Source organism: Cherax quadricarinatus, chromosome 24 (genome assembly GCF_038502225.1).
Source record: "Cherax quadricarinatus isolate ZL_2023a chromosome 24, ASM3850222v1, whole genome shotgun sequence".
Classification (NCBI taxonomy): Eukaryota; Metazoa; Arthropoda; class Malacostraca; order Decapoda; family Parastacidae; genus Cherax; species Cherax quadricarinatus.
Window position 1 is genome coordinate 19175528 of NC_091315.1, and position 25573 is coordinate 19201100.

The following is a 25573-nucleotide window of genomic DNA, read 5'->3' on the forward strand; positions in this document are numbered from 1 at the left end:
ACCTATATATTAAATTGTTTATTATTTCATATTAGATGAACTGTGATAGATAAATAAGCTATAGAGTTGATAGCGAAATATTCAAGAAGTATTTTGTCCTGTCTCCAGACAAACACTCGTTGGCTGCTGCCGCCGTTGCCCCATGTATAATGACATATTTTATTTATTTTAGAGTATATATCAGGTTTCTATGTTATTTATATTGTTTTTTATGTCATATTAGATGAAGTGAGATAGGTAAATAAGCCATAGAGTTGATATTAGCAAAATTATTGAAGTACAGAATTCCACTGGAGTGGACTAATTGCATTTCAGTTAATTTAAATGAGGAAAATTGACTCTGCAAATGAGCAAATCCAGTTGCGAGCAAGGTCATGGAACGGATTAAACTTGCAAGTAGAAGTTCCACTGTATTTGCCATCTCTATTTTGTAAGCATATTTACACCTTTCACAGCAACAGCTTCCTTGATTACCTTTTTCTTGGCCAAGATAGTAGTGATGGTTGTATGGGATTTGTTATACAACCTGGTTAGCTCGGAGACGTGCACTCCATTTTCATATTTTGCGATGATCTCTTTCTTGAATTCTATAGTGTTTCTCACCTTCTTTACCAAAGGGCTGGCACTAGAAACTTTCTTTGGGCCCATGGTGGCTTATTTAGCAATTACAAGCACTAGAAACAATGGAATAATATAAAATGTATTGGATGAACGCGTGGGGTCGTCCTCACTGGCTGTACTATGGAGTGTTGGGACTGCTCGTCTGCTCAGGCTGTGCAGACACGTTCAGGACGAATGACTTGTACCGAGTTCAGTGTCGTTCACTGAGAGCATAATTCCGTACGTTTTCCATCAAATTTCATACTTTTGGTGTCATTATTGGGATAAGATTCTCTATCTTTTCATAAAAAAATATTTTTTTTTTCCGAAAAATTTTCGAACATGAGAATACATTTAGGAGAGGGCCTCTCGACCCTTAAAGGGTTAATTGTATTTATATTAATTCTTATGGGAAATATTGCTTCGAATTTAGGCCAACCTTCTGCAATGGATTATGGCTGAAAAACGAGGTTCCACTGTAATCAGTTTCCCTGAATCCCTTCAAAAGTGTTACTTTGCTTACACTCCAACAGCACATCAACTCATAAAAACCACTTGCCATCACTCACTCCTATCTAACACAGTCCCACACACCTGTTGGATGTCCAAGCCCCTTTCATACAAAAGCCATTGAGTCCTCCTCCCTCCAACCTTTTCTAAGATGGCCTCTGCTCCTTCATTTTCAAAATTTTATTTCACTCTCATCATCTTTCTCCTTCCTATGTTCACTTTTAATTACCTCCTTTTATATACTTTCTCAAATTTGTCTACCAACCTTTTTAACGTCTCTTTAGAATCTCTTAAAAGCACAGTCATCTCAATCAGATTCTTTATGTTAATCCCACACCTCTTCACAGCACCCTAGCATTCACTTCTCTTGCATCCCTATTTATTAATAAGAACGTAACAAAGAAGGTCCAGTTCTCCCACCGGCTAAAGCCAATGCCTTGACCTAGTCAGGTCAGTCACATTCACTTAAGGGAGGAGCACAGCATCTGACCTAGTAGCTCAAGCTAGTCAGGTCCAACTCTCACACACCCACATCCACTCGTATATTTATCCAACCTATTTTTAAAACTACGCAACGTCTTTGTTTCTGTGATGGTACTCGGGAGTTTGATCCACTCATCCACAACTCTTTTACCAAACCAGTACTTTCCTATATCTTTCCTGAATCTTAATTTTTCCAATTTAACCCCTAAACGGTCCAAACGTATATATACGTTCTTACGCGTATCCAAACGTATATATTCGTTTTAATTTTCCTGCCTCCAGATTTGACACAATTGGCCTGAGATGCCTGGTCAGCATAGATTGGGTCTTAACACATGGTGTGCACAGTATTAAAAAAATCTGGGACCAAGAGGAAAGTGATGTTAACCCCAAGTTTAGGGTCTGTCGATCTCTGTCTATCTGTCTCTGTCTATCTGTGTCTATCTCTTTCAATCTGTCGTTGTCTATCTCTGTCTCACAGGTACACATAAATACAAGTATACGTAAGATAACCCAAAAAGTCCAGACAAAGTGCTGTACTCTGCTCGAAGATGTGAGTAAAGGTGATGACGCAGTCTTGTGGCTCTCTCTGAGACAGAGCTAGACGGATAGATAGATAGACAGGGAGCTTGACAGACAGACAAATAAGACAGACAGAAATGTTTGTGTACCAGCGAAAACAAAGCGAGGGCATGCTCATCAAATGTCACCTCTAATCTTTTCTTATCAGGTGCCCCCTCCCCCACCCTCATGTATGCTCATCAAATGTCAGCTCTTATCAGATGTTATCTCATCATGTCACTGTCAGGAGTGGACTTTGTTTTTCATGCTTCAAGGGAACTTATTATTACCTATTATTATTATTATGTATTCTCCTCCTCCTCCTCCTCCCTCCTCCCTCCTCCCTCCTCCCTCCTCCCTCCTCCCTCCTCCCTCCTCCCTCCTCCCTCCTCCCTCCTCCCCAGTCCCCCTTCTCCTCCTCTTCCTCTCCCTCCCCCTCCCCCTCCCCCTCCCCCTCCTCCTCTTCCTCCTCCTCCTCTTCCTCCTCCTCCTCCTCCTCCTCCTCCTCCTCCTCTTCCTCCTCTTCATTATCATTATATACTTCCACATATCCAAAACATTGCTAGGACCTATAAATACTTTGTATATATTCCAAGACAATAGTAAATGACCAAGGCAGGTGTAAATGTCCACCTGTCAATGTCTTCATGACAATTTGAGTAGAACAAAGATTGGTTATGAAATGACAAGAACTACTATAAATTGTAATTATCAGAACATAAAAATTATATAAAATAATATGAAAAATAGAAAAAAGGTATATCAGCAACACTTCTGCAAGCAGCAGGACTCAATGTTGCTGTCACATGAACATCCAGTGCCAACTTCTCTGCCTCATATCTCTAAGTACTGACTCTAATTTTTTTTCATTCTAAAACACTTAAAAGAATGTGCTCTTTTTTCTATATATATATATATTTTTTTTTTTCAAAATATTCGGGGCGCTGCGCGAGTGAACGTGTACATACGTTTGGACCGTTTAAGGGTTAAAACCATTGCTGCGAATCCTGTCTATGCTAGATATTTTTAGCACGCTATTTACATCCCATTTATTAATTCCTGTTTTCCACTTGTACACCTCAGTCTATCCCCTCCCCAATTCTACTCCTTTCTAGAGAGTGCAGATTCAGGGCCCTCAGTCTGTCCTCATAGGGAAGATATCTGATACATGGGATCAACTTTGTCATCCTCGTTTGTACATTTTCCAGTGCATTTATATCCATTCTGTAATACAGTGACCAAAACTGTGCAGCATAATCTAAATGAGGCCTAACCAAAGATACATAGAGTTGAAGAACAACCTGAGGGCTTCTATTATATATACTTCTTGCTATGAAGCCAAGGATTCTGTTAGCTTTATTGCGAACACTTATGGACTGTTGTCTTGGTTTCAGATTACTGCTAACCAGAACTCCTAAATCCTTCTCGCAATCTGTAATATTAAGATCTACATTATTTAGTTTATATGTGGCATGGTTACTTTCCTGTCCAACATTTAGAACTTTGCATTTGTCTGTATTAAACTGCATCTGCCACTTCTCTGACCACTGCATCAGTCCATTCAAATCATCTTGGAGTGCACTAATGTCCTCATTAGAATGAATTGGACGGCCTATTTTGGTGTCATCAGCAAATTTGCTTATGTCACTATTTATTCCTTCATCGATGTTGTTAATGTAAATTGTGAGCAACAAGGGGCCCAACACTGACCCCTGTGGAACACCACTTGTGATGTGCCCTCATTCTGATTTCTCCCCATTTATGCAAACTCTCTGCTGCCTGTTTGTCAACCATGCCTCTACCCAGGAAAAAATTTCCCCTCCTATTCTGTGTGCCTTAAGTTTTCTCAACAGCCTCTGATGTGGAACTCTATCGAAAGCCTTACTGAAGTCCATATACACAATATCACATTCAATACCATGATCTACCTCCTCAAAAACCTTACTGAAGAAAGTTAGTAAATTTATAAGACAGGAACGCCCCTTTGTAAAACCATGCTGAGATTCATTAATCACTTTATGCCTTTCAAGATGGCTATGAATTGCTTCGGCAATTATTGATTCCATAAATTTACCACTATGGAGGTAAGGCTTATTGGTCTATAGTTTGAAGCTAAGGACCTGTCACCTGCCTTGTAAATACAGTAAGTATTACATTTGCCATTTTCCACTTTTCTGGCACTATGCCAGTTTGTAGTGATATATTGAAAAGATTAGCCAAAGGTATGCTAAGGTCCTCTTTACATTCCTTTAAAACCCTTGCAAACAGTTAATCAGGGCCTGGGAATTTGTTAGGTTTTAATTTCTCTGTTTGTCTGAGGACCATGTCACTAGTTACCCTAATCGTGCATAGTTTATTATTGTCTTGTTTTACATAATTTATTATTTCTGAAATTTCGCTAGTATCTTCCTGAGTAAAAACTGAGAGGAAGAAGGTATTGAAAAGTTCACACATTTCCTTATCACTATCAGTGATCTGACCTGAGTTACTCTTAAGTGGGCCTATCTTGTCCCTAATCTTACTTCTGTATACCTGAAAGAACCCTTTCGGGTTAGTCTTTGAATCCCTTGTGACTTTAGCCTCATAGTCTCCTTTTGCTTTTCTTGTTCCTTTTTTTATTTCTCTCTTTAACCCTTAAACGGTCCAAACGTATATATATGTTTACTTGCGCAGCGCCCCAAATATTTTGAAAAAAAAAAAAATTCATAGAAAAAAAGAGCCCATTTTTATAAGTGTTTTAGATTTAAAAAAAATTAGGGTCAGTACTTAGAGATATGAGGCAGAGAAGTTGGCACTGGATGCTGATGTGATGGCAACATGGAGTCCTGCTGCTTGCAGAAGTGTTGCCGATATACCTTTTTTTCTATTTTTCAAGTTATTTTATATAATTTTTAAGTTCTGATAATTAAAATTTATAGTAGTTCTTGTCATTTCATAACCAATCTTTGTTCTGACACTAGTATTAGGTACTGAAATTGTACTCAAATTGTCATGAAGACATTGACAGGTGGACATTTACACCTGCCTTGGTCATTTACTATTGTCTTGGAATATATACAAAGTATTTATAGGTCCTAGCAATGTTTTGGATATGTGGAAGTATATAATAATAATGAGTAGGAGGAGAAGGAGGAGGAGGAGGAGAAGGAGGAAAAGGAGGAGGAGGAGAAGGAGGAGGAGGAGAAGGAGGAGGAGAAGGAGGAGAAGAAGAAGGAGAAGGAGGAGGAGGAGGAGGAGGAGGAGAAGAAGAAGGAGGAGGAGAAGGAGGAGGAGGAGGAGGAGGAGGAGAAGGAGGAGGAGGAGAAGGAGGAGGAGGAGGAGAAGAAGTAGGAGGAAGAGGAGGAGAAGGAGGAGGAGGAGAAGTAGGAGGAAAAGGAGGAGAAGAAGAAGGAGAAGGAGGAGGAGGAGAAGAAGAAGGAGGAGGAGGAGGAAGAAGAAGAGGAGGAGAAGGAGGAGGAGGAGAAGGAGGAGGAGGAGGAGAAGGAGGAGGAGGAGAAGGAGGAGGAGGAGGAGAAGGAGGAGGAGGAGAAGTAGGAGGAGGAGAAGGAGGAGGAGGGGAAGGAGGAGGAGGAGAAGTAGGAGGAAGAGGAGGAGGAGGAGAAGGAGGAGGAGGAGAAGTAGGAGGAAGAGGAGGAGGAGGAGAAGGAGGAGGAGGGGAAGGAGGAGGAGGAGGAGGAGAAGGAGGAGGAGGAGAAGGAGAAGGAGGGGGAGAAGGAGGAGGAGGAGGAGGAGAAGGAGGAGGAGAAGGAGGAGGAGAAGGAGGAGGTGGAGGAGGAGGAGGAGGTGGTGGTGGTTAAGAAGGAGGAGGTTAAGGAGGAGGATGAGGAAAAGGAGGAGGAGAAGGAGGAGGAGGATGATGATATAATAATAATGGGTAATAATAATAATAATAATAGGTAATAATAAGTTCCCTTGCAGCATGAAAAACGAAGTCTACCCCTTACAGTGACATGATAAGGGGAGATAACATCTAATAAGAGCTGACCTTTGATGAGCATATACGAGGGTGGGGGAGGGTGCAGCTGATAAGAAAAGATTAGATGACCATCCCCCTAGCTTTGTTTTTGCTGGTACACAAACATTTCTGTCTGTCTATTTGTCTGTCTGTCAGTCAAGCTCCCTGTCTATCCCTCTAGCTCTCTGTTTCAGAGAGAGCCACAAGACTGTGTAGTCATCACCTTTACTCACATCTTCAAGCAGAGTATAGCACTTTGTTTGGATTTTTGGGTTATCCTAGGTAATTTATACTACATATACTTGTATTTATGTGTACCTGTGAGACAGAGATAGACAAAGACAGATTGAAAGAGACAGAGACAGATAGACAAAGAGACAGAGACAGATACAGAGATAGAGACACAGACAAACAGAGATAGAGATAGACAGAGATCAACAGACCCTAAACTTGGGGTTAACATCACTTTCCTCTTAACCCTTTGACTGTCGCGGCCGTATATATACGTCTTACGAGGTACCGTGTTTGACGTATATATACTCATAAATTCTAGCGGCTTCAAATCAAGCAGGAGAAAGCTGGTAGGCCCACATGTGAGAGAATGGGTCTGTGTGGTCAGTGTGCACCATATAAAAAAAATCCTGGAGCACGCAGTGCATAATGAGAAAAAAAAACTCCGACCTTTTTTTTTAATTAAAATGCCGACTTTGTGGTCTATTTTCGTATAGTATTTATGGTTGTATTCTCGTTTTCTTGGTCTCATTTGATAGAATGGAAAACATATTATAGAAATAGAGGGGATTTTGATTGATTTTACTATAAAACGAACCTAGAAATGGAGCTCAACGTAGGGGAAATGTTTGATTTTTGCCAATGTTCAAAAGTAAACAAATAATACCATTGTCCAATAAATGTCCAACTATCCATTCTAATATGCAGTCATGAATGGGTTGATGTTATTTATACAATTATTACAGTATTGCAGTAGTCTGCATAATAGTAAGTCTTCTATTTTTTGTTTGAATAAAAATTCAAAATAGAAAGCAAGAGTAATATCAGAGAGGCCTGGAGACATGACTGATGAGCAAAGAAAATGTTATTTTAGAGCCAGGAATGTCTGCATTGTTCATTCTGGACCTTATTTTGAAATTGTCATATTTTTTAGTTTTCGTGAAATTGGCCAAATTGCAAATTTCTGACCACATTATTAGGTAGTTGAAATCGGTAAATGGGCAGTTTCTTGTACTCAATCGATAGAAAAAATGGAGTTCTAAAGAAATAGCTATGAGTTTGGGCGACCGGAACAATGGAATTAGCCAAGAATAGGGCTCAAAGTGGGCAAAATCGCCGATTTGTAAACAGCGCCGAGGTCGCTAACTTCGCGAGAGCATAATTCCGTCAGTTTTCCATCAAATTTCGTTGTTTTTGGTGTCATTACAATCGGGAAAAGATTCTCTACCATTTCATAAGAATTTTTTTTTTTTTTTTTTTTAAATTTTGCGACACCAGGAGACACCTCAGGATTGGGGGTTGCGACAGTCAAAGGGTTAAAAGAGGAGTGTTAATATGACATTACATCAGTGAATCCTTGGTGTTTGCCGCACTATTTGCTCTAGCTGGCGCTCAGTTTAACTGGCGCTCCCACAAGGTACTAAGTGGTCCTAGATTTTTTTAATACTGCGCACACCGAATGTTAAGACCAATTCTATGCTGACCAGGCATCTCAGGCCAATCCTGCAAAAAGCCCCTATCACGAGCTTTTACCATTCTATGGAGAGGGAGCATGGACACGGGGGTTGTCCCACAGTTACTAAAAACAACAGACATAGCCTCGCTCCACAAAGGGGGCAGTAAAGCAACAGCAAAGAACTACAGATCGATAGCACTAACATCCCATATCATAAAAATCTTGGAAAGGGTCCTAAGAAGCAAGATCACCACCCATCTAGAAACCCATCAGTTACACAACCCAGGGCAACATGGGTTTAGAACAGGTCGCTCCTGTCTGTCTCAACTATTGGATCATTACGACAAGGTCCTAGATGCACTAGAAGACAAAAAGAATGCAGATGTAATATATACAGACTTTGCAAAAGCCTTCGACAAGTGTGACCATGGCGTAATAGCGCACAAAATGCGTGCTAAAGGAATAACAGGAAAAGTCAGTCGATGTATCTATAATTTCCTCACTAACAGAACACAGAGAGTAGTAGTCAACAGAGTAAAGTCCGAGGCAGCTACGGTGAAAAGCTCTGTTTCACAAGGCACAGTACTCACTCCCATCTTGTTCCTCATCCTTATATCTGACATAGACAAGGATGTCAGCCACAGCACCATGTCTTCCTTTGCAGATGACACCTGAATCTGCATGACAGTGTCTTCCAATGCAGACACTGCAAGGCTCCAGGCAGACATCAACCAAATCTTTCAGTGGGCTGCAAAAAACAATATGAAGTTCAACGATGAGAAATTTCAATTACTCAGATATGGTAAACACGAGGAAATTAAATCTTCATCAGAGTACAAAACAAATTCTGGCCACAAAATAGAGCTAAACACCAGCGTCAAAGACCTGGGAGTGATCATGTCGGAGGATCTCACCTTCAAGGACCATAACATTGTATCAATTGCATCTGCTAGAAAAATGACAGGATGGATAATGAGAACCTTCAAAACTAGGGAGGCCAAGCCCATGATGACACTCTTCAGGTCACTTGTTCTATCTAGGCTGGAATATTGCTGCACACTAACAGCACCTTTCAAGGCACGTGAAATTGCTGACCTAGAAAATGTACAGAGAACCTTCACGGCGCACATAACGGAGATAAAACACCTCAAGTACTGGGAGCGCTTGAGGTTCCTAAACCTGTATTCCCTGGAATGCAGGCGGGAGAGATACATGATTATATACACCTGGAAAATCCTAGAGGGACTAGTACCGAACTTGCACACGAAAATCACTCACTACGAAAGCAAAAGACTTGGCAGACGATGCAACATCCCCCCAATGAAAAGCAGGGGTGTCACTAGCACGTTAAGAGACCATACAATAAGTGTCAGGGGCCCGAGACTGTTGAACTGCCTCCCAGCATACATAAGGGGGATTACCAACAGACCCCTGGCAGTCTTCAAGCTGGCACTGGACAAGCACCTAAAGTCGGTTCCTGACCAGCCGGGCTGTGGCTCATACGTTGGTTTGCGTGCAGCCAGCAGTAACAGCTTGGTTGATCAGGCTCTGATCCACCAGGAGACCTGGTCACAGACCGGGCCGCGTGGGCGTTAACCCCCGGAACTCTCTCCAGGTAAACTCCAGGTATATACGTTTGGGCACTACGCGTAAGAATGTATATATATGTTTGGACCGTTTAGGGGTTAATTGAATATATTGATTTCTTAACTGTGTCATTCCCTCTTTTGATATGCCTATATATGCCTCTCTTTTGATCAATGAGTTGTTTTAATCTATTGTTTATTCATTTGGCATCATTTTTGTTAGATCAAATTTCCCTACTCGGAACAAAAGTCGTCTGGGTAGCTAGCACTATGCTCTGAAATATGTCATATTGGCAACCAGCCCATCCTACCTGACCCATAGTAAGGTTATCCCAATTTAGCCCACCCAGGTAATTTTTCAGTCCATGAAGTCTGCCACAAAGAAATCTGGGACAGCGACTTGATTGCAGTTATCTGGGTAATTCCATGATATACTGAAACTAAGTGATTTGTGATCGCTTTCCTCTAGCTCATCATTAACCTCAAGATTATTAACTAGTGATTCTTTGTTGGCAAGAACCAAGTCAAGCAGGTTGTTTCCTCTAGCTGGTTCTGTCACAAACTGTTTTAAAAAGCAGTCCTGAACCATATCAAGAAAGTCACTAGACTCAAGATTTCCTGTCACATTGTTCCAATCAGTTTGCCTAAAGTTAAAATCTCCCATTAACACAACATTTTTATATATAGACGCCTTATGAATTTCATCCCATAGCAGCCTACCACACTCCCTATCAAGGTTTGGGGGCCTATAAATCACTCCCAATAATACTTTTTCATGACCTTCGAGAAACTGTAGCCAAACAGATTCTGTGTCCGATGTTTCTAATCTAATATCTTGTCTAACACAACATTTTAAATAATCTCTGACATAAACTGCCGCTCCACCACCCTTCTTCTTGACCCTATTAGTGTGGAATAGTTTATAACCCTGTATGTTGCATTCAGAAGGGATCTTTCTATCTTTCAAGTTGAACCAGGTCTCTCTTATAGCAATAATATCTATATTACCTGCACTTGCAAGTAATCTTAGCTCATCTATCTTATTTCTTAGACTTCTACTATTTGTATAATAAACCTTAAGGGAGCTAGTCACTCGTTGCCCTCTACTATCACTCTTTGTTTGTTGAGCAATTGTTTTGCCTTTAAGAACATATGAAAGGAGAAGCACTGTAACAGACCTGCTGGCCCAAACTAGGCAGGTCCTTCGCAAATCCAACCCCCTAACAGAACAAATGCTACCCAAGCAGTTAGCTCAGGTGCAAGTCTCATTCAAACACAACCCCTCTCACTCATGTATTTATCCAACCTAAATTTGAAACTACCCAAGGTTTTAGCTTCAATAGCCCTACTAGGCAGACCATTCCACTCATCAACTACCCTCTTACCAAACCACTACTTTCCTATATCCTTTCGAAATCTAAACTTGCCTAATTTGAACCCGTTATTGCGGGCTCTCTCTTGGAGGGATATCCTCTAAACCTTATTTATATCCCCTTTGTTAACCCTTTGAGGGTTTTCGTCGTACTAGTACGTCTTACGCGTAGGGGTTTTTGATGTACTAGTACGCATAAATTCTAGCGGCCTCAAATCTAGTGGGAGAAAGCTGGTAGGCCTTCATATGAAAGAATGGGTCTATGTGGTCAGTGTGCACAGTCTAAAAAAAATCCTGCAGCACACAGTGCATAATGAGAAAAAAAAAACTTTGACCATTTTTTTGGAATAAATCAGCGACTTTGCAGTGTATTTTCGTATGGTATTTATTGTTGTATTCTAGTTTTCTTGGTCTCATTTTATAGAATGAAAGACATATTATAGAAATTGAGATGATTTTGGCTGGTTTTACAATGAAAGGTGCCTTGAAATTGAGCTCAAAGTAGCAGAAATGTTCGATTTTTACCAAACTTCAAAAGTAAACAAATCGTGCCAAGCGTGCAATACACGTCAACTGGTGAGTCTAATATTCTTTCACAAGTGCACCAATAATATTTATACCATTTTTTACACTAATGCATTAGTCTGCATAACAGTAAATCTTATATTTTTTGTGAGAATAAAAATTCAAAATAGAAAGCAAAAGAATATAAGAGGGACCTTGAGACGTGACTAATGACTAGAGGAAATGTCATTTTAGTGCCAGGAATGTCTTTCTTGTTTATTCTGGACCCTATTCGGAAATTGGCATCTTTTGAAATTTGTGTGAAATTGGCAAAATTGCTAAATTCTGACCACTGTACTGGATAGTTGAATTTCATAAATGGGTGGTTTCTTGCAACCATTTGATAGAAAAAATGGAGTTCTAGCGAAATATTCATGTTTTTTGTCGACTAGTACAGTGAAATTGGCCGAAAATGGGGCTCAAAGTGGGCAAAATCACCGATGCGTAAACATCGCCGAGACCGCTAACTTTGCGAGAGCATAATTCTGTAAGTTTTCTATCAAATTTCAAACTTTTGGTGTCTTTATGATCGGGAAAAGATTCTCTATCTTTTCATAAGAGAAAACAATTTTTTTTTTTTAAATTTGGCCGACCCTGAGAACGAGTTTCGGAGAGGGCCTGTCGACCCTCAAAGGGTTAATACCCGTCTTCCACTTACACACTTAAGTCATGTCTCCCCTCATTCTTAATCTTACAAGTCTTCAATCGTTCTTCATACAGAAGATTTTAAATGCTATGTATTTTTTTTAGTCATTCTACACTGGATGTTCCTCTTCAAGGGGGGCTCCTTGGCGTGGTGAAGAGGCTCTTGGTCTGAGGAATTAGACCTGTCGGTCTACTTCCTCAGACCGAACCTAATTACCCCCCAATCCCCCGTTCCCTATCCCATCCTCCCCATCCTCCCCTTTTTCCTTTCCTCCTCCTCCTCCTCCCCATCCTCCCCTTTTTCCTTTCCTTTTTGACCCCTTTTTTTTTTTTTTCCTTTTTTTTTTTTTTTTTTTTTTTTTTTTTTTCCCCACAGGCACGCTAGTTCCTAGGTAGGAGAAAGGATACCGGGGTCCATCCCATTCCGTTGGGGTTCTTGGCAGTGGCGTAGTTTGCCGTGGAATCTGGATTGCCTGGGGATGTCCTGATCCCTCTCCAGTATCCCGGAGGGTGGCTTTGGGTGTCTCTCGGGCGACGGGTGTATCTCTGGAAGCCACCTTTCGGATTCCGGGGGTGGTGGCCGAAGGAGGTATGCTTTGTGGCGGATTTCCGGCTGCCCTCTCTTTTGTCCACCGAGGTAGCTCGGCAGATGTGAGGTTGCTATCCCGGATTGCCGGTTTACTGGCATGATGGGTAGGGTATGGCACGGGTTCCATGCTGCATCTGCGCTACTTGCGGTGCTGAGGTCCTCTTGGGCACGGAGGGAGATTTCTGGCCCTTTCATTTCTCCTAGGAACGAACTATCCCTCCCCGGTCCCCCCTTTTTTTATTCTTTTTTTATTTTTATTTTATTTTCTTCTTTCTTTTTTTTCTTGAAAACAAAAAGAAGTAACCTAACCATGGCAGCCCTAGTCCATGAACCTGCTACCCCCGGGCCCCTTCTTGATACCGCACCCCGTTCTGACCCCACCCCGTCTTTGGACCACTCTTCGGACACTCCTCATGCCTCTGTACCTCTTGCCGGTGCTGTTTCTTCACCCGTTTCAGGTACTGAGGCCTCGACTGACTCCTACGATTTATCTGACCTTCGCTCTCCTCTGACTATGCTTCCGGCCTCTCCCTCTACGGTGTGGCAATTTTCGAATCGCCGGCCCGTTCCACGTCGGACCAACTCTGGTCCCACGCCTAAACGACAACGACAATTACCTGCTGATGATACTTCTCCACCTTCTCGTTCTTCTCAGAAAAGATCGACACGTCCTTCACTACCTTTCCACGCTCAGTTTCAGACTGCACAATGGACTAAATTCTTCACTTTACAACCGACTTCCTCTACTGCCTATCTTTCTGACCACAGTATTGGCAAGGCACTCCTACGCCATGTTGGTAAAGATATTTCTTTTCATGCTCTTAAGAGTGGTACGCGCATCATCACTGTACAGAATGCTACCCAGGCTCATGAGCTTTCTCATCTTTCCCATATCGATACTGTTCCTGTAACTATTGAAAAGCATCATTCCCTCAATTCTTGTAGTGGTACCATCATTCTGCCCCATACCATAGTTCAACAAAATTTCCAGACATGTAGCACTGACATTCTTGAACAGCTGGAACTCCAAGATCTCCCAATCCTCAAGGTAGACACTTTCATTCTTCCTGCCCGCGGGCGGAGACGATACCCTAGCAATGTGGCTCGTTTAACTTTTGACAGCCGTGAACTCCCATCCTCAGTTTATGTAGCAGGACATCGGTTACAAGTTCGAAAGGTGATCCCTACACTGCAACAGTGTAGAAATTGCTGGCGATTTGGCCATCCAGCGAAATATTGCAGATCTATCGCCGAATGCCCAGTCTGTGGTGCCGATGACCATTCTAATACATCTTGCAATCGACCTCCCTCTTGCCTTAATTGTCATGAGGCTCACCCTTCGTACTCTCGCCATTGTCAAGTCTACTTAAACGAGCGGGAAATCCGTTACCTCAAAGAGGCAGAAGGTCTCCCTTATGCCATGGCAGTTTCTCATCTCCGCCTCCAAGGGAGACTACCTCGTGTTTCTTATTCCTGTGTTTCAAAACGTCCCCCCACTTCTGGTATCCCATCTTCTGCACCCACCTCTGTGGTTACCTCTCCCATAGTCACTCCTGTAGCTAATTCTTTTGCTGTCCTCGGCTCAGACGTCCCTACTTCAACGTCTCAGTCTGATCTTGCTTCTTCGTGTTCTCTCTCACAAGCCTCAGTAGCGACGAGATCTCGTATGACACCTCCTCCCAATCGTCCCTCTACTTCTCAAAAGTCAAAAAAAGGTCCGTTAACACCTCCTACCCATCTTCCACCTCCTCATTTTCCCTTCCCTGTCTCTGTACCTGGTTCTCCCCCTCTCACTGGCTCTGTTACAAGTGTAGAGGTTCACCCTCCTCCTCGTACTGTACCTTCCTCCCCTGTTCCCTCCCAAGTTTCTTCCTCTTTGGCCACCTCCCAGGTTTCTGCCTCTTCTGTCCCCTTCCACGCTTCTCCAGTTCCCTCCACCCTTCCGTCCCCCCCCTACCTGGGTACAGTCCATTACAGTTCCAATCTTTACTCATCCTCCCCCTACCATTTCCAATATTGTCTCCCATACGACGTCTCTGAATTCTGAAACACGTGAAGCAATCTCTGAATATATTGCAGAGACCAAACCATCAATGGACACTGATCCACCCTCCGCTCCTTCTCTCTCCTCTACTTCATCTGCGCAACTCCTTTCTTCACAGCGCACCGTTCCTTCGCTGCTTGAACGTTTTCCACTGCCTCCGCATGTGGACTTTTCTAACCCCTCTAGTCCGTAGGAACCCTTACCTGCGGATTTCAGGTATCTTTATCATTGCCAATCATGGCCTATTTACAGTGGAATATACGCGGCCTCAGGGGTAATCGGGGTGAGCTTCAGATGTTACTCTCCCAGTTTTCCCCTGTTGGTGTTTGCTTACAGGAACCAAAATTACACTCTGCTGTTATCTCTCCCATCTCAGGCTATAATTTATTGTATTCTTCAGATCCTTTTCCTGATGGGACCTTTAATGAAAGTGCCCTTCTTCTACGCACTGATATTCCATACCATCAGCTATTTGTTCGTACTTCGCTGCATTACACAGCAGCCCGTATCCACTTGCATAGGTGGTATATGCTCTATTCTTTATATCTCTCTCCTTCTCGGGCATTATCTATTCTGGATATTGCCTTTCTTGTTTCGTCATTACCACCACCGATTCTGTTACTTGGTGATTTTAATGCCCACCATTTCCTCTGGGGGGGGTCTCACTGTGATTCCCGTGGCATTCAGTTAGAGGCTTTTCTTGCCACCCACCCCCTCCATGTTTTAAATACAGATACTCACACCCATTTTGATCCTCGGACTCACACTCTCTCTTGCATTTATCTCTCGGTCTGCTCTTCCTCCGCCGCATTAGACTTCACTTGGTCTGTTCTCCCGGACTTACATGACAGCGATCATTTCCCAATCATTCTTACTTCCCCTTCATATTCACCACCTCTTCGCATCCCACGCTGGCAATTTGATCAGGCAAATTGGAACCTTTACTCACACCTAACTGTTTTTAGAGAGGTTCCTTCTTCGTCCTCCATCGATGAGCTTTTACACCTCTTCTCGTCCTCCGTTTTAACCGCAGCTTCTCATTCTGTACCCCAAACTTCGGGCAGGCATTCTCAGAAATGCGTGCCTTGGTGGTCTCCTGCTTGTGCTCGTGCAGTACGTTTGAAACGCGCTGCATGGGGCAGGTACCGGTACAATAGAACCACAGAGAGACTTCTTGAATTTAAGCAGAAGCATGCGATCGCTCGCCGTGTCATCCGTGACGCTAAACGCACTTGCTGGCGAGATTGTCTCCACCATCACCTCTGCTTCCTCTATGAGTGCAGTCTGGAAAAAAGTACGAAAACTGAGTGGTAAATATTCTCCTGACCCGGCTCCTGTTCTGCGGGTTGCCGGTGTTGATATAGCAAACCCACTAGATGTTGCCAATGAAATTGGCAATCATCTGGTCCATATTTCTCAGGGACTCCATCTATGCCCCTCATTTCTTTCCTCAAAGTCTGCCAGAGAGTTAGCACCCTTGGACTTTTCTTCTCTCAGAGAAGAACAGTATAATGTGCCTTTTACACTTCAAGAACTGGAGGCAACACTCTCAGCTTGCCGATCATCGGCAGCTGGGCCCAACGACATTCATATTCGTATGCTACAACATTTACATCAGTCAGCCCTTGCAGTCCTATTACGCCTTTACAATCTTATTTGGTCACAAGGAGTTCTTCCACAGCTGTGGAAATCCGCCATTGTTCTCCCTTTCCGCAAACCAGGCACTAGGGGACATGAAACCTCCCACTGTCGTCCCATTGCTCTTACCAGTGCAGTTTGCAAAGTGATGGAACGCCTAGTAAATAGACGTTTAGTGTGGTATTTAGAGACACACAACAGTCTCTCCACTCGTCAATATGGCTTTCATAAGGGACGTTCTACCATAGACCCCTTACTACGCTTGGATACGTATGTTCGTAATGCCTTTGCGAATAACCACTCAGTTATTGCCATATTTTTTGACCTTGAGAAGGCATATGACACAACTTGGAGGTATAATATTTTAGCCCAAGCCCACTCCTTAGGCCTTTGAGGCAATCTACCATCCTTCCTTAAGAACTTTTTAACTGACAGGCATTTCCGTGTTCGGGTTAATAATGTGCTCTCCCCAGACTTTATCCAAGCTGAAGGTGTCCCCCAGGGATGTGTTCTGAGCACAACACTTTTTCTCCTTGCTATTAATGATTTGGCCTCTAGTCTTCCATCAAATATTTGGTCATCACTCTATGTTGATGACTTCGCTATTGCCTGTGCAGGCGCTGACTGTCACCTTATTACAGTTTCTCTCCAGCATGCAGTCGACCATGTTTCCAATTGGGCCACCACACGTGGGTTTAAATTTTCCAGCACTAAAACACACCAAATTACTTTCACTAGACGCTCTGTCATCTCCGATCATCCTGTGTACCTCTATGGCTCCCGTATCCCTGAACGTGATACAGTCAAGTTTCTGGGTCTCCTCTTTGATCGTAGGTTATCCTGGAAACCTCACATTACCTCTCTGAAGGCAACTTGCCACAGCCGGCTGAACCTCCTTAAAACCCTTGCTCACCTTTCATGGGGAGCTGATCGTCGAACCCTCCTTCGCCTACATTCCACCCTTATCTTATCGAAACTTGATTATGGTGACCAGATCTATTCAGTGGCCTCTCCTGCTACTCTCTCTAGCCTTAACCCCATTCATCACCAAGGATTACATTTATGCCTTTGTGCTTTTCGCTCTTCCCCTGTCGAGAGCCTCTATGCAGAAGCGAACGTTCCATCCTTATCCGATCGCCGTGATGCCCATTGCCTTCGCTACTATGTACGCTCTCATGATCCCCGCAATCCTTCCATTTATAGAATGGTCACTGATATTAGTAGACATTCTTTATTTGTTCGCCGCCCCTGTTTACTCTGTCCCTTCTCTCTTCGCCTTCATTCGCTCTTGTCTTCTCTTCAATTACCACCTTTCTATGTACATGTAGCATCTCACTTTTCCCTACCTCCCTGGGAAGTTCCAGCTGTTCGAGTCTGTTCTTTCTCTCTCCCTTGTTCGAAAGCCCAACTGTCTATGGTCGCTTCCCGCTCTCATTTTCTTGACCACTTTCACTCTCATTCTCATGCCATTGCTGTGTATACAGATGGCTCTAAGTGTTCTGACGGCGTAGGATTCGCAGCAATGTTTCCGGACAGCGTCGTACAAGGGCATTTACTATCTTCGGCTAGTACTTTTACTGCTGAATTGTATGCCATCCTTACAGCACTTATCTGTATTGCATCTATGCCTGTGTCATCATTTGTGGTTGTCTCAGACTCCCTTAGTGCTTTACAGGCTATACAGAAATTTGATACACCTCACCCCTTAGTCCTCCGTATCCAACTTTGGCTACGCCGCATCTTTACCAAGCATAAAGATATTGTTTTTTGTTGGGGCCCTGGTCATGTTGACGTACAGGGCAATGAACAGGCAGACACTGCTGCGCGGTCAGCAGTACATGACCTACCAGTTTCATGTAGAGGTATTCCATTTACGGACTATTTTGCTGCAATATCTTCCCAACTTCACACCCGTTGGCAACAACATTGGTCTGCTATGCTCGGCAACAAACTTCAATCTATTAAACCGAGTATAGGTTACTGGCCGTCTTCTTATCACCAGTGTCGAGGTTGGGCGACTACTCTCTCCCGTCTTCGCATTGGCCATACTCGTCTTACTCATGGATATCTCATGGAGAGGTGCCCTGCTCCTCTCTGTGAGAATTGCCAAGTTCCATTATCAGTCAGCCACATTCTGTTGGACTGCCCACTTCATCAACGAGCACGCAGAATTTACCTCCGTCGTCATCTTCGCTCTGCTGCTCTCTCTTTACCTTCCCTTCTCGCTGATGGACCCACCTTTCATCCAGACTCTCTCATTGACTTTTTGAGAACAACTGACTTACTTCACAAATTCTGATACCTTCAGCCCTTTCTACTTCAATCTCTTGCTACCCCCTACCCCCGTACTATCCCCTGCCCCGCTGTTTTCTGTAACCTACTGATCATCCCTCCTCCCTTCTGCCATCCAATACCCTCACTTCCTTCCCTACCCTGCAGCGCTGTATAGCCCTTGTGGCTTAGCGCTTCTTTTTGATTATAATAATAATAATAATATACTGGATGTTTTCTAGCGAATTTATATCCATTCTGTAATGTGGAGAATTGACCTGAGCTGAATATTGTCTTTTAAACATATCCCTGGGGTATCCTGGTAATATCTGCTGTTTTCAACCATAATGCTGCAGCCTGATTGTTTACCACAAACACCCATACATCTATAACCTTTGTTTCTTTCTTTCAACACTCTGGCTGTATCCCACTGAGGCGGGGTGGCCCAAAAGGAAAAATGAAAGTTTCTCCTTTTACATTTAGTAATATATACAGGAGAAGGGGTTACTAGACCCTTGCTCTTGGCATTTTAGTCACCTCTTACAACACGCATGGCTTACGGAGGAAGAATTCTGTTCCACTTCCCCATGGAGGTAAGAGGAAATAAACAAGAACAAGAACTAGTAAGAAAATAGAAGAAAACCCAGAGGGGTGTGTATATATATGCTTGTACATGTATGTGTAGTGTGACCTAAGTGTAAGTAGAAGTAGCAAGATGTACCTGAAACCTCTCATGTTTATGAGACAGAAAAATGGACACCAGCAATCCTACCATCATGTAAAACAATTACAGGCTTTCATTTTACACTCACTTGGCAGGACGGTAGTACCTCCCTGGGCGGTTGCTGTCTACCAACCTACTACCTATACATCTATAACCTATCAGTTTAAATTCCTAGACAAGTCATCAGTGACCCCCTCAATCGAATTGGCTAATGCAACCACTCCAGCCCCAGAGAGATGAACCCCATCCCTTGCATACATATCATGCTTGCCATAGAATTTGTCCCAGTTATCAATGAATGGGATTGCAGTTCCTTGCAGTACCTGTCTAGTCAGCAGTTTATACCAATTGCCCTAGATATCCATTTATTGTCCACTCTCCTTCTAGGCAAGATGCTACATATGATTGGGATCCCTCCCTTAGACCTGACTACTTCTATGGCTGACATGTACTTATCCAGCAGCTCCTGTCTCCTCCCCTTCCTGATGTCATTTCCACTAGCACTAAGATAATGGGCTTGTTCCCATTACCTAACATAATATTATCCAACCTGCTGACTCTGTTACCAACACCAGCTTCTTGGAGGCACACCCTTTGTCTGACCTTCCTATCTCTGTTACAAAAAGCACGGTCCATATATCTTACCTGAGAATCTCCTACAATTAGAATATTCTTACCTTGATTAGCAGGGGAGTCAGTGGTACTGTTAACCTCACTGACCACTGAAGTACACTAATCCTAGAGAACAGAGAATCAATTTCCTACCTTCACATCTTCTCTATTAACCTTCCTTATCGTCCTTCTTCCTGAATTGTGAATCACTTACCACTTAAAGTGCCTTCAACTCTTTACCTCACTGCTGGTATCCTTTTCCTCACCAGCTCGAACCATCTCACACTCCCAAACCCATCTAGGCGAGGCTTCAGCCTCCTATTTTCATCCTGAAAAAGTAGAACCACCTCCTTCAACACTTAACCTGAGATTCCAAAGCACTACAGCAGGCCATGGTGCTCAGTAACACCCCATGCTAATTCCCAGATAGCTTAGGACAGTGACCACACGTGACGTCTGACTGCATCGTAAACAACCATGGTGATATCACACATCCCTATCTAAGGCCTGGAAAATAAGTTTCCTCTCTCTTACATATCCTGACCAGTGCCTTACTTTCCTCTTAAAAACTGTTTAACTGCTTTAAATAACCTACCACCTATTCCATACACTTGCAACAGAATTACACATGTGCAAAGTTGGTTGTCAGAGAGCACTTTAGGTAACTGCAGTTTCATCAACTTTGAGGTTGTTAGGTCAGTTCCACTGCTTAAACTGACCCAATTCATGGCAATATCATTAGTGTCACTTCTGTATTACCCATTGATCATAAGAGACTGCCCATTCATCTGTCAGAACAACCCTATTATGTGCCTGAAAATTTGTAATTTACCCAGTTTTACACTATTTTCAGCAAAATCCAATTTAACCCTTTCAGGGTCCGTCCCGTAGATCTACGGCTTTACGGTGAATGTCCAAACCGTAGATCTACGCCATGAGCTCAGCTCACTCTGATAAACTGTGAGTGATACATTTGGGCCTAGATATGAGAGAATACATCATGATTTTTCGATTAAAACAGCGACTTTGCAGTGTTTTTTCGTATGTTTTTTATAGTTGTATTTGCGATTTCTTGGTCACATTTGATAGATTGGAAGACATATTACAGAAATAGAGATGATTTTGATTGGTTTTAGCACTGGAAATGGCTTGAAACTGAGCTCAAAGTAGCGGAAATGTTAAATTTTTGCCGATATTCAAGAGTAAACAAACGACCTCACACATCTAATACACGTCAGCTGGTGGGTCTAATATACATTCACAAATATGGTTATAATATTTATACAATTATTGCAGTATTGCATAACAGTAAATCTATTTTTTGGTGTGAATAAAAATTCATTATGTGAATAAAAAATCAAAATGGAATTTATTTGTAAAGCCTCAAAATGTAACTAATGAACAGAGGAAATGTTAGTTTAGTTCCAGGAATACCTACATTGTTTATTCTGGAGCCTATTTTGAAATTGGAATATTTTGAACTTTGTGTTAAATTGGCCAAATTAACAATTTCCGATCACTTTATTTTGTAGTTGAAACAGTTGATTTGGCGATTTCTTGTGCTCAATCGATAGAATAGAAGTAATACTAGTGAAATAGCTAAGAATTTAGTTGATTGGAATAATGTAATTGGCCTAAAATGGGAGTCAAAATCGGCAAAATCGCCGACTCATAAATATCGCTGACACATCAAAATTCGCGAGAGCATAATTTCGTCAATTTTCCACCAAATTTCGTACTTTTTGTTTTATTACCTTCACAAAAAGATTCTCTACGATTTCATAAGAAAAAATAACAAATTTTTTTTTTGAAAATTCTTGGACACTGGTGCGTGACTTCAGATTTTGGCCTTGGACCCTGAAAGGGTTAAGAACAGTCTAAAACAAACACTGTAGGCTTTCCTGTCACTAAAACAACCTTCTTCATGTTTGTTAATCATATCTCCAGGCCTCTCCTTTATAAAACTTGCACATCATTTTGAATTCTCATCACATAAAAAACAGACATTTTTCCCTATTTCTTGGCTGCATCCAAATGCTTGGTCGGAGGGAGGCTGTCCCAGTAATTGAAGCAGACTTAGTAAAATCCTATAAAACAGACTGAGGAAGGGGGACCTAACCTTCCCCTTCCCTAGGAAAATTGCCAAGATTAATAATTTCTTCCAGTTTGATGTTTATTGCAGGCCACTTTCTGGTCTTAAACCTACATAAAAATCTCCATTTCTTTAGTATCTGATCTATCTATTGACATTAAGAAGCACTCAATGAAACCATGAAAACCACCAAAAAAAAAAAAAAAAAAAAAAAAAAAAAAAAGTCTGAAATTTGCTATTTTTACCCCAAGCCAAGGTCAGAGGTTAGCTGTTCCCATCATGTATTGCATGGAGCATGATTTTTTTTTTATTCTGTGCACATTTACCACAGACCTATACTCTCATGTGTAAGCCAAGATTTACCACTCACAGCAAATTTGAGGACATAATGAATTATGCATAATTGTACAGCACTGACACTGATCTCATTGACTTAGATATATGTGACGAACAGTTTACTGGTTATGCTTCCAATGAAATTACTTGTGTATAACAGCCTCTTGCAGAGAGATGGCTGTTGATCTTCCAGCTTGTACAGTAGGGCCCCATTTATACGGTGGGTTAGGTTCCAGGCTATAGCTGGAAAGCAGACATTGCCGGAAGGCAGAACGCCATTTTTTCCATTTATAAATGCATATAAATGCCAGACAACAAGTTTACACTAAATTATATTAAGTTAGTAATAGAACTAGGCATTTAAAACACACAAAGTAAAATACATTCACAGTACATTCATTACTTATCTTTAAGTATTTGTGATCTTAATGTAGGGAGAGAGGTGAGTAGTACTTATTTGTAGCAAGTCAGGTGTAGGTAGCCCTGGCTCCCTGTCTCATACTTAATATACGATATTTAAAACATCCCAGAGAGTTAAAATACACATACAGTACACTCATTATTTACCTTAGAATATAAGTAGTCTTAGTATAGGAAGAGAGGTGAGTAGTATTTATTTGTAGGAACTCAGTGTAGGTAGCCGGTAGGTGTAGCCCGCCTGGGCTACACCTACCGGCTACCTACATTGTGGCCCAGAGCCATATTATTAGCATCGACGTACCTTGTTCACTGAATTTAATCGTTTCTAACAACTACCTTTAGATGTCATCATAAACGAAGGGAGAAGTAATGAATAATTCATGCAAAAAATTGTAAACAAAAGCAGAGTGGGGGAGTGGCTGGGCCAAACGCAGATTCATACACGTTTTCTCTGGTGGCTGGGCAGAGAAAGCTTAATGTTATCCCTGCTCCCAGAAGTTACTAAGATACACAGAGTACACTTATTACTTACCTTAAAATATTAATATTGTGTGAGAGGTAAGTGGCAGGGTGTTTATTGAATAAAATCTGAATGGCACACTGTCATCCTCTAACTTGGTACTTAAAGCAAGAGGCTTTCAACTTCTCTTTTTATCACAGCTAAGCTTAGTTGCCATCATCAATGAGAGCCAACTAGTTAATGAAAGAGTAAACGAGAGAGAGAATGAGGTACAGAGTTCAGACAATGTAAGATTACAAACTGAACAGGTAGTGGGCGATCACTTTGTCAGGCGAAATAAATGCGTATTAATGTGTGTCTGCTTTTAGTTCATTCACGTACGTTTGTAAGAGTTATTAAAACTTTACCTCACAATATTTTTTTATTATAATAATTACCTCACAATACAAATACTCTTACTTTGTGTACAAGTTGTACTAGTTAGTACAGAATAAACAAGCAGCAACACTCCCATTCTCATGCAGCACACCATTTTTAGAGTGAAGATGATATTATCATCATCATAATAAAAAAGCACTAAACCCACAAGGGTCGTGAATTGCTATATATAGAGTGAAGGCATATGAAAGGAATATTTTTCTACAGTTATCCCCCAGTGTTTGACTAGAGAAAACGTAATTCTTATGACACTACCTACACAGCCGCTTTGTAAACAAATCTCATATTTACGTCAATTTTTATTCTGTGAGTGTACATATCATGTTTATATGCTATGTAACATGTTTCTTATATAATTTTGAGGAAAATATCATAGATGGATTAATGAAAATGTCTATATTAATGTAAAATAAGACATATAATGTGCCCAAAGGGTGATGATTATTATGTACTACATATTGGCATCATGAGTCGAGAGACTCTTAGCGATTTTAATGTGTACCTGCACACCAGCACAGTGTGTAAGTACACCTACCATCCGACTTACGACCGAGTTTGGTTCTGAGAAACCGGTCGTAAGTTGAAATGGTTGTAAGTTGAACTTTACTACTGAATATCAACAAAACATTTTTGTTATGACTTTATTTTATTGTTTTATTTTGGTATTTCATGTTTTACTTTACTTTTTATGCTGTTAGTACTGTATTTTATACTGTAAGGTTTAGGATAAACACTGTGTACAACACAAATAGTTGTTTATTTCCAAGAAATTTGGCATAAAAACACGGTCATAAGTCGAGTGGTCGTAAGTCGAGCAGGTCGTAAGTCGGATGGTAGGTGTATATTTAGGTACAGGTACACATAAGTATAATTATTAGAGTACATATAAAATATGCAGTAACTATAAAACACTTGAAATTTTGGAAAGTTTCCAGACATAATAGATGTGGTCACAGAGATTGTAAACAAACCGGGTGGGGTGCGCCATATTTGAAAGACCGCTTGCCGTATAGCAAATTTTGGTCATAATTTGACATTGCCGTATTAGTGGAACACCGTAAAGCGGGGCCCTACTGTACTCTGTAAGGATTATGAGTTTCTCTTAATATCAGGCCTTCCACCTTTGCATAATAAATACCAAAGGCTTTCACAGTGACGTACAAGAAGCACTAAGTCTAACTTAACTGAAGCCTGCCTAATCAAAAGGTTATCTGCAGGCATGACTCAAAAGGAAGGTTTTTTGATACCAGTGAGAGGTCTCTTGATTCAAGGAATTAGCCCTGACCTTCAGTTCATTTTATCAACTTTGATTTCCTCCCATTTTCCCAGGTATTATTTGACACATGTAGATGTAGTGCTCCTATCATGAATGTAATAAAAATGTATAGGCCAGTGTTTGGTCTTTGATGATGTAGATATCCTTTTATTGTGTGGCAACCGCTTTATCAGTTGTTGGTAGTTCAATGTTTTTTACGGTTTTATTATCCTTAGAGGTCCCTTTGAGGTATGGTGACCTGAAAGGTGAAACTCATTCACCATCACTCGTCCAAAAGTGTTCAAACATCACAAGTCAAATGACTTAAAATTGCAGCATTCCCACCACACTGAGTGTAAGCACTGTATTTCCCACCTCCAGAACTCAAAGTTTGGATAATTGAGTTTTCTTGAATCATTTCATAAATGTTATCGTGCTCACACTCCAACACATTGTTAACAAATTTGAATTTTTGTAATGACAAATTTGTAATATGTATAACCTTTATGCAAGACCAATAAGATTTTCCATTTCATAACCCATTGATTTGCACATACCAGAGAGTTAATTTTATGACTATGAGATCCTATACATTGTTGATGGAGAATACCCCAGTAATCATCAGTTCATTTTTGCCCATTGCAAATCTTCCTAATAACGTACATATTAGAAATGGTGTTATGAGCAAGAATGATGAACAATAGTCTACTTATTTTTGTGATGGCCATATT

The 25573-nt window shown here is 41.5% G+C and overlaps 2 protein-coding genes across 3 annotated transcripts in view; both read left to right on the top strand.

Moving 5' to 3' along the window:
- Nucleotides 1-25573, top strand: part of Ca-alpha1T (Ca[2+]-channel protein alpha[[1]] subunit T) — a 658731-nt gene that overhangs the window by 188831 nt on the left and 444327 nt on the right. The window lies entirely within an intron of this gene.
- On the top strand, nt 12858-17642 carry LOC138853163 (uncharacterized). Its single transcript, XM_070088227.1, has 2 exons — nt 12858-14296; nt 17051-17642. Exons 1-2 carry the CDS (start codon nt 12863-12865, stop codon nt 17060-17062), a joined length of 1446 nt encoding a protein of 481 aa, XP_069944328.1. The 5' UTR covers nt 12858-12862; the 3' UTR covers nt 17063-17642.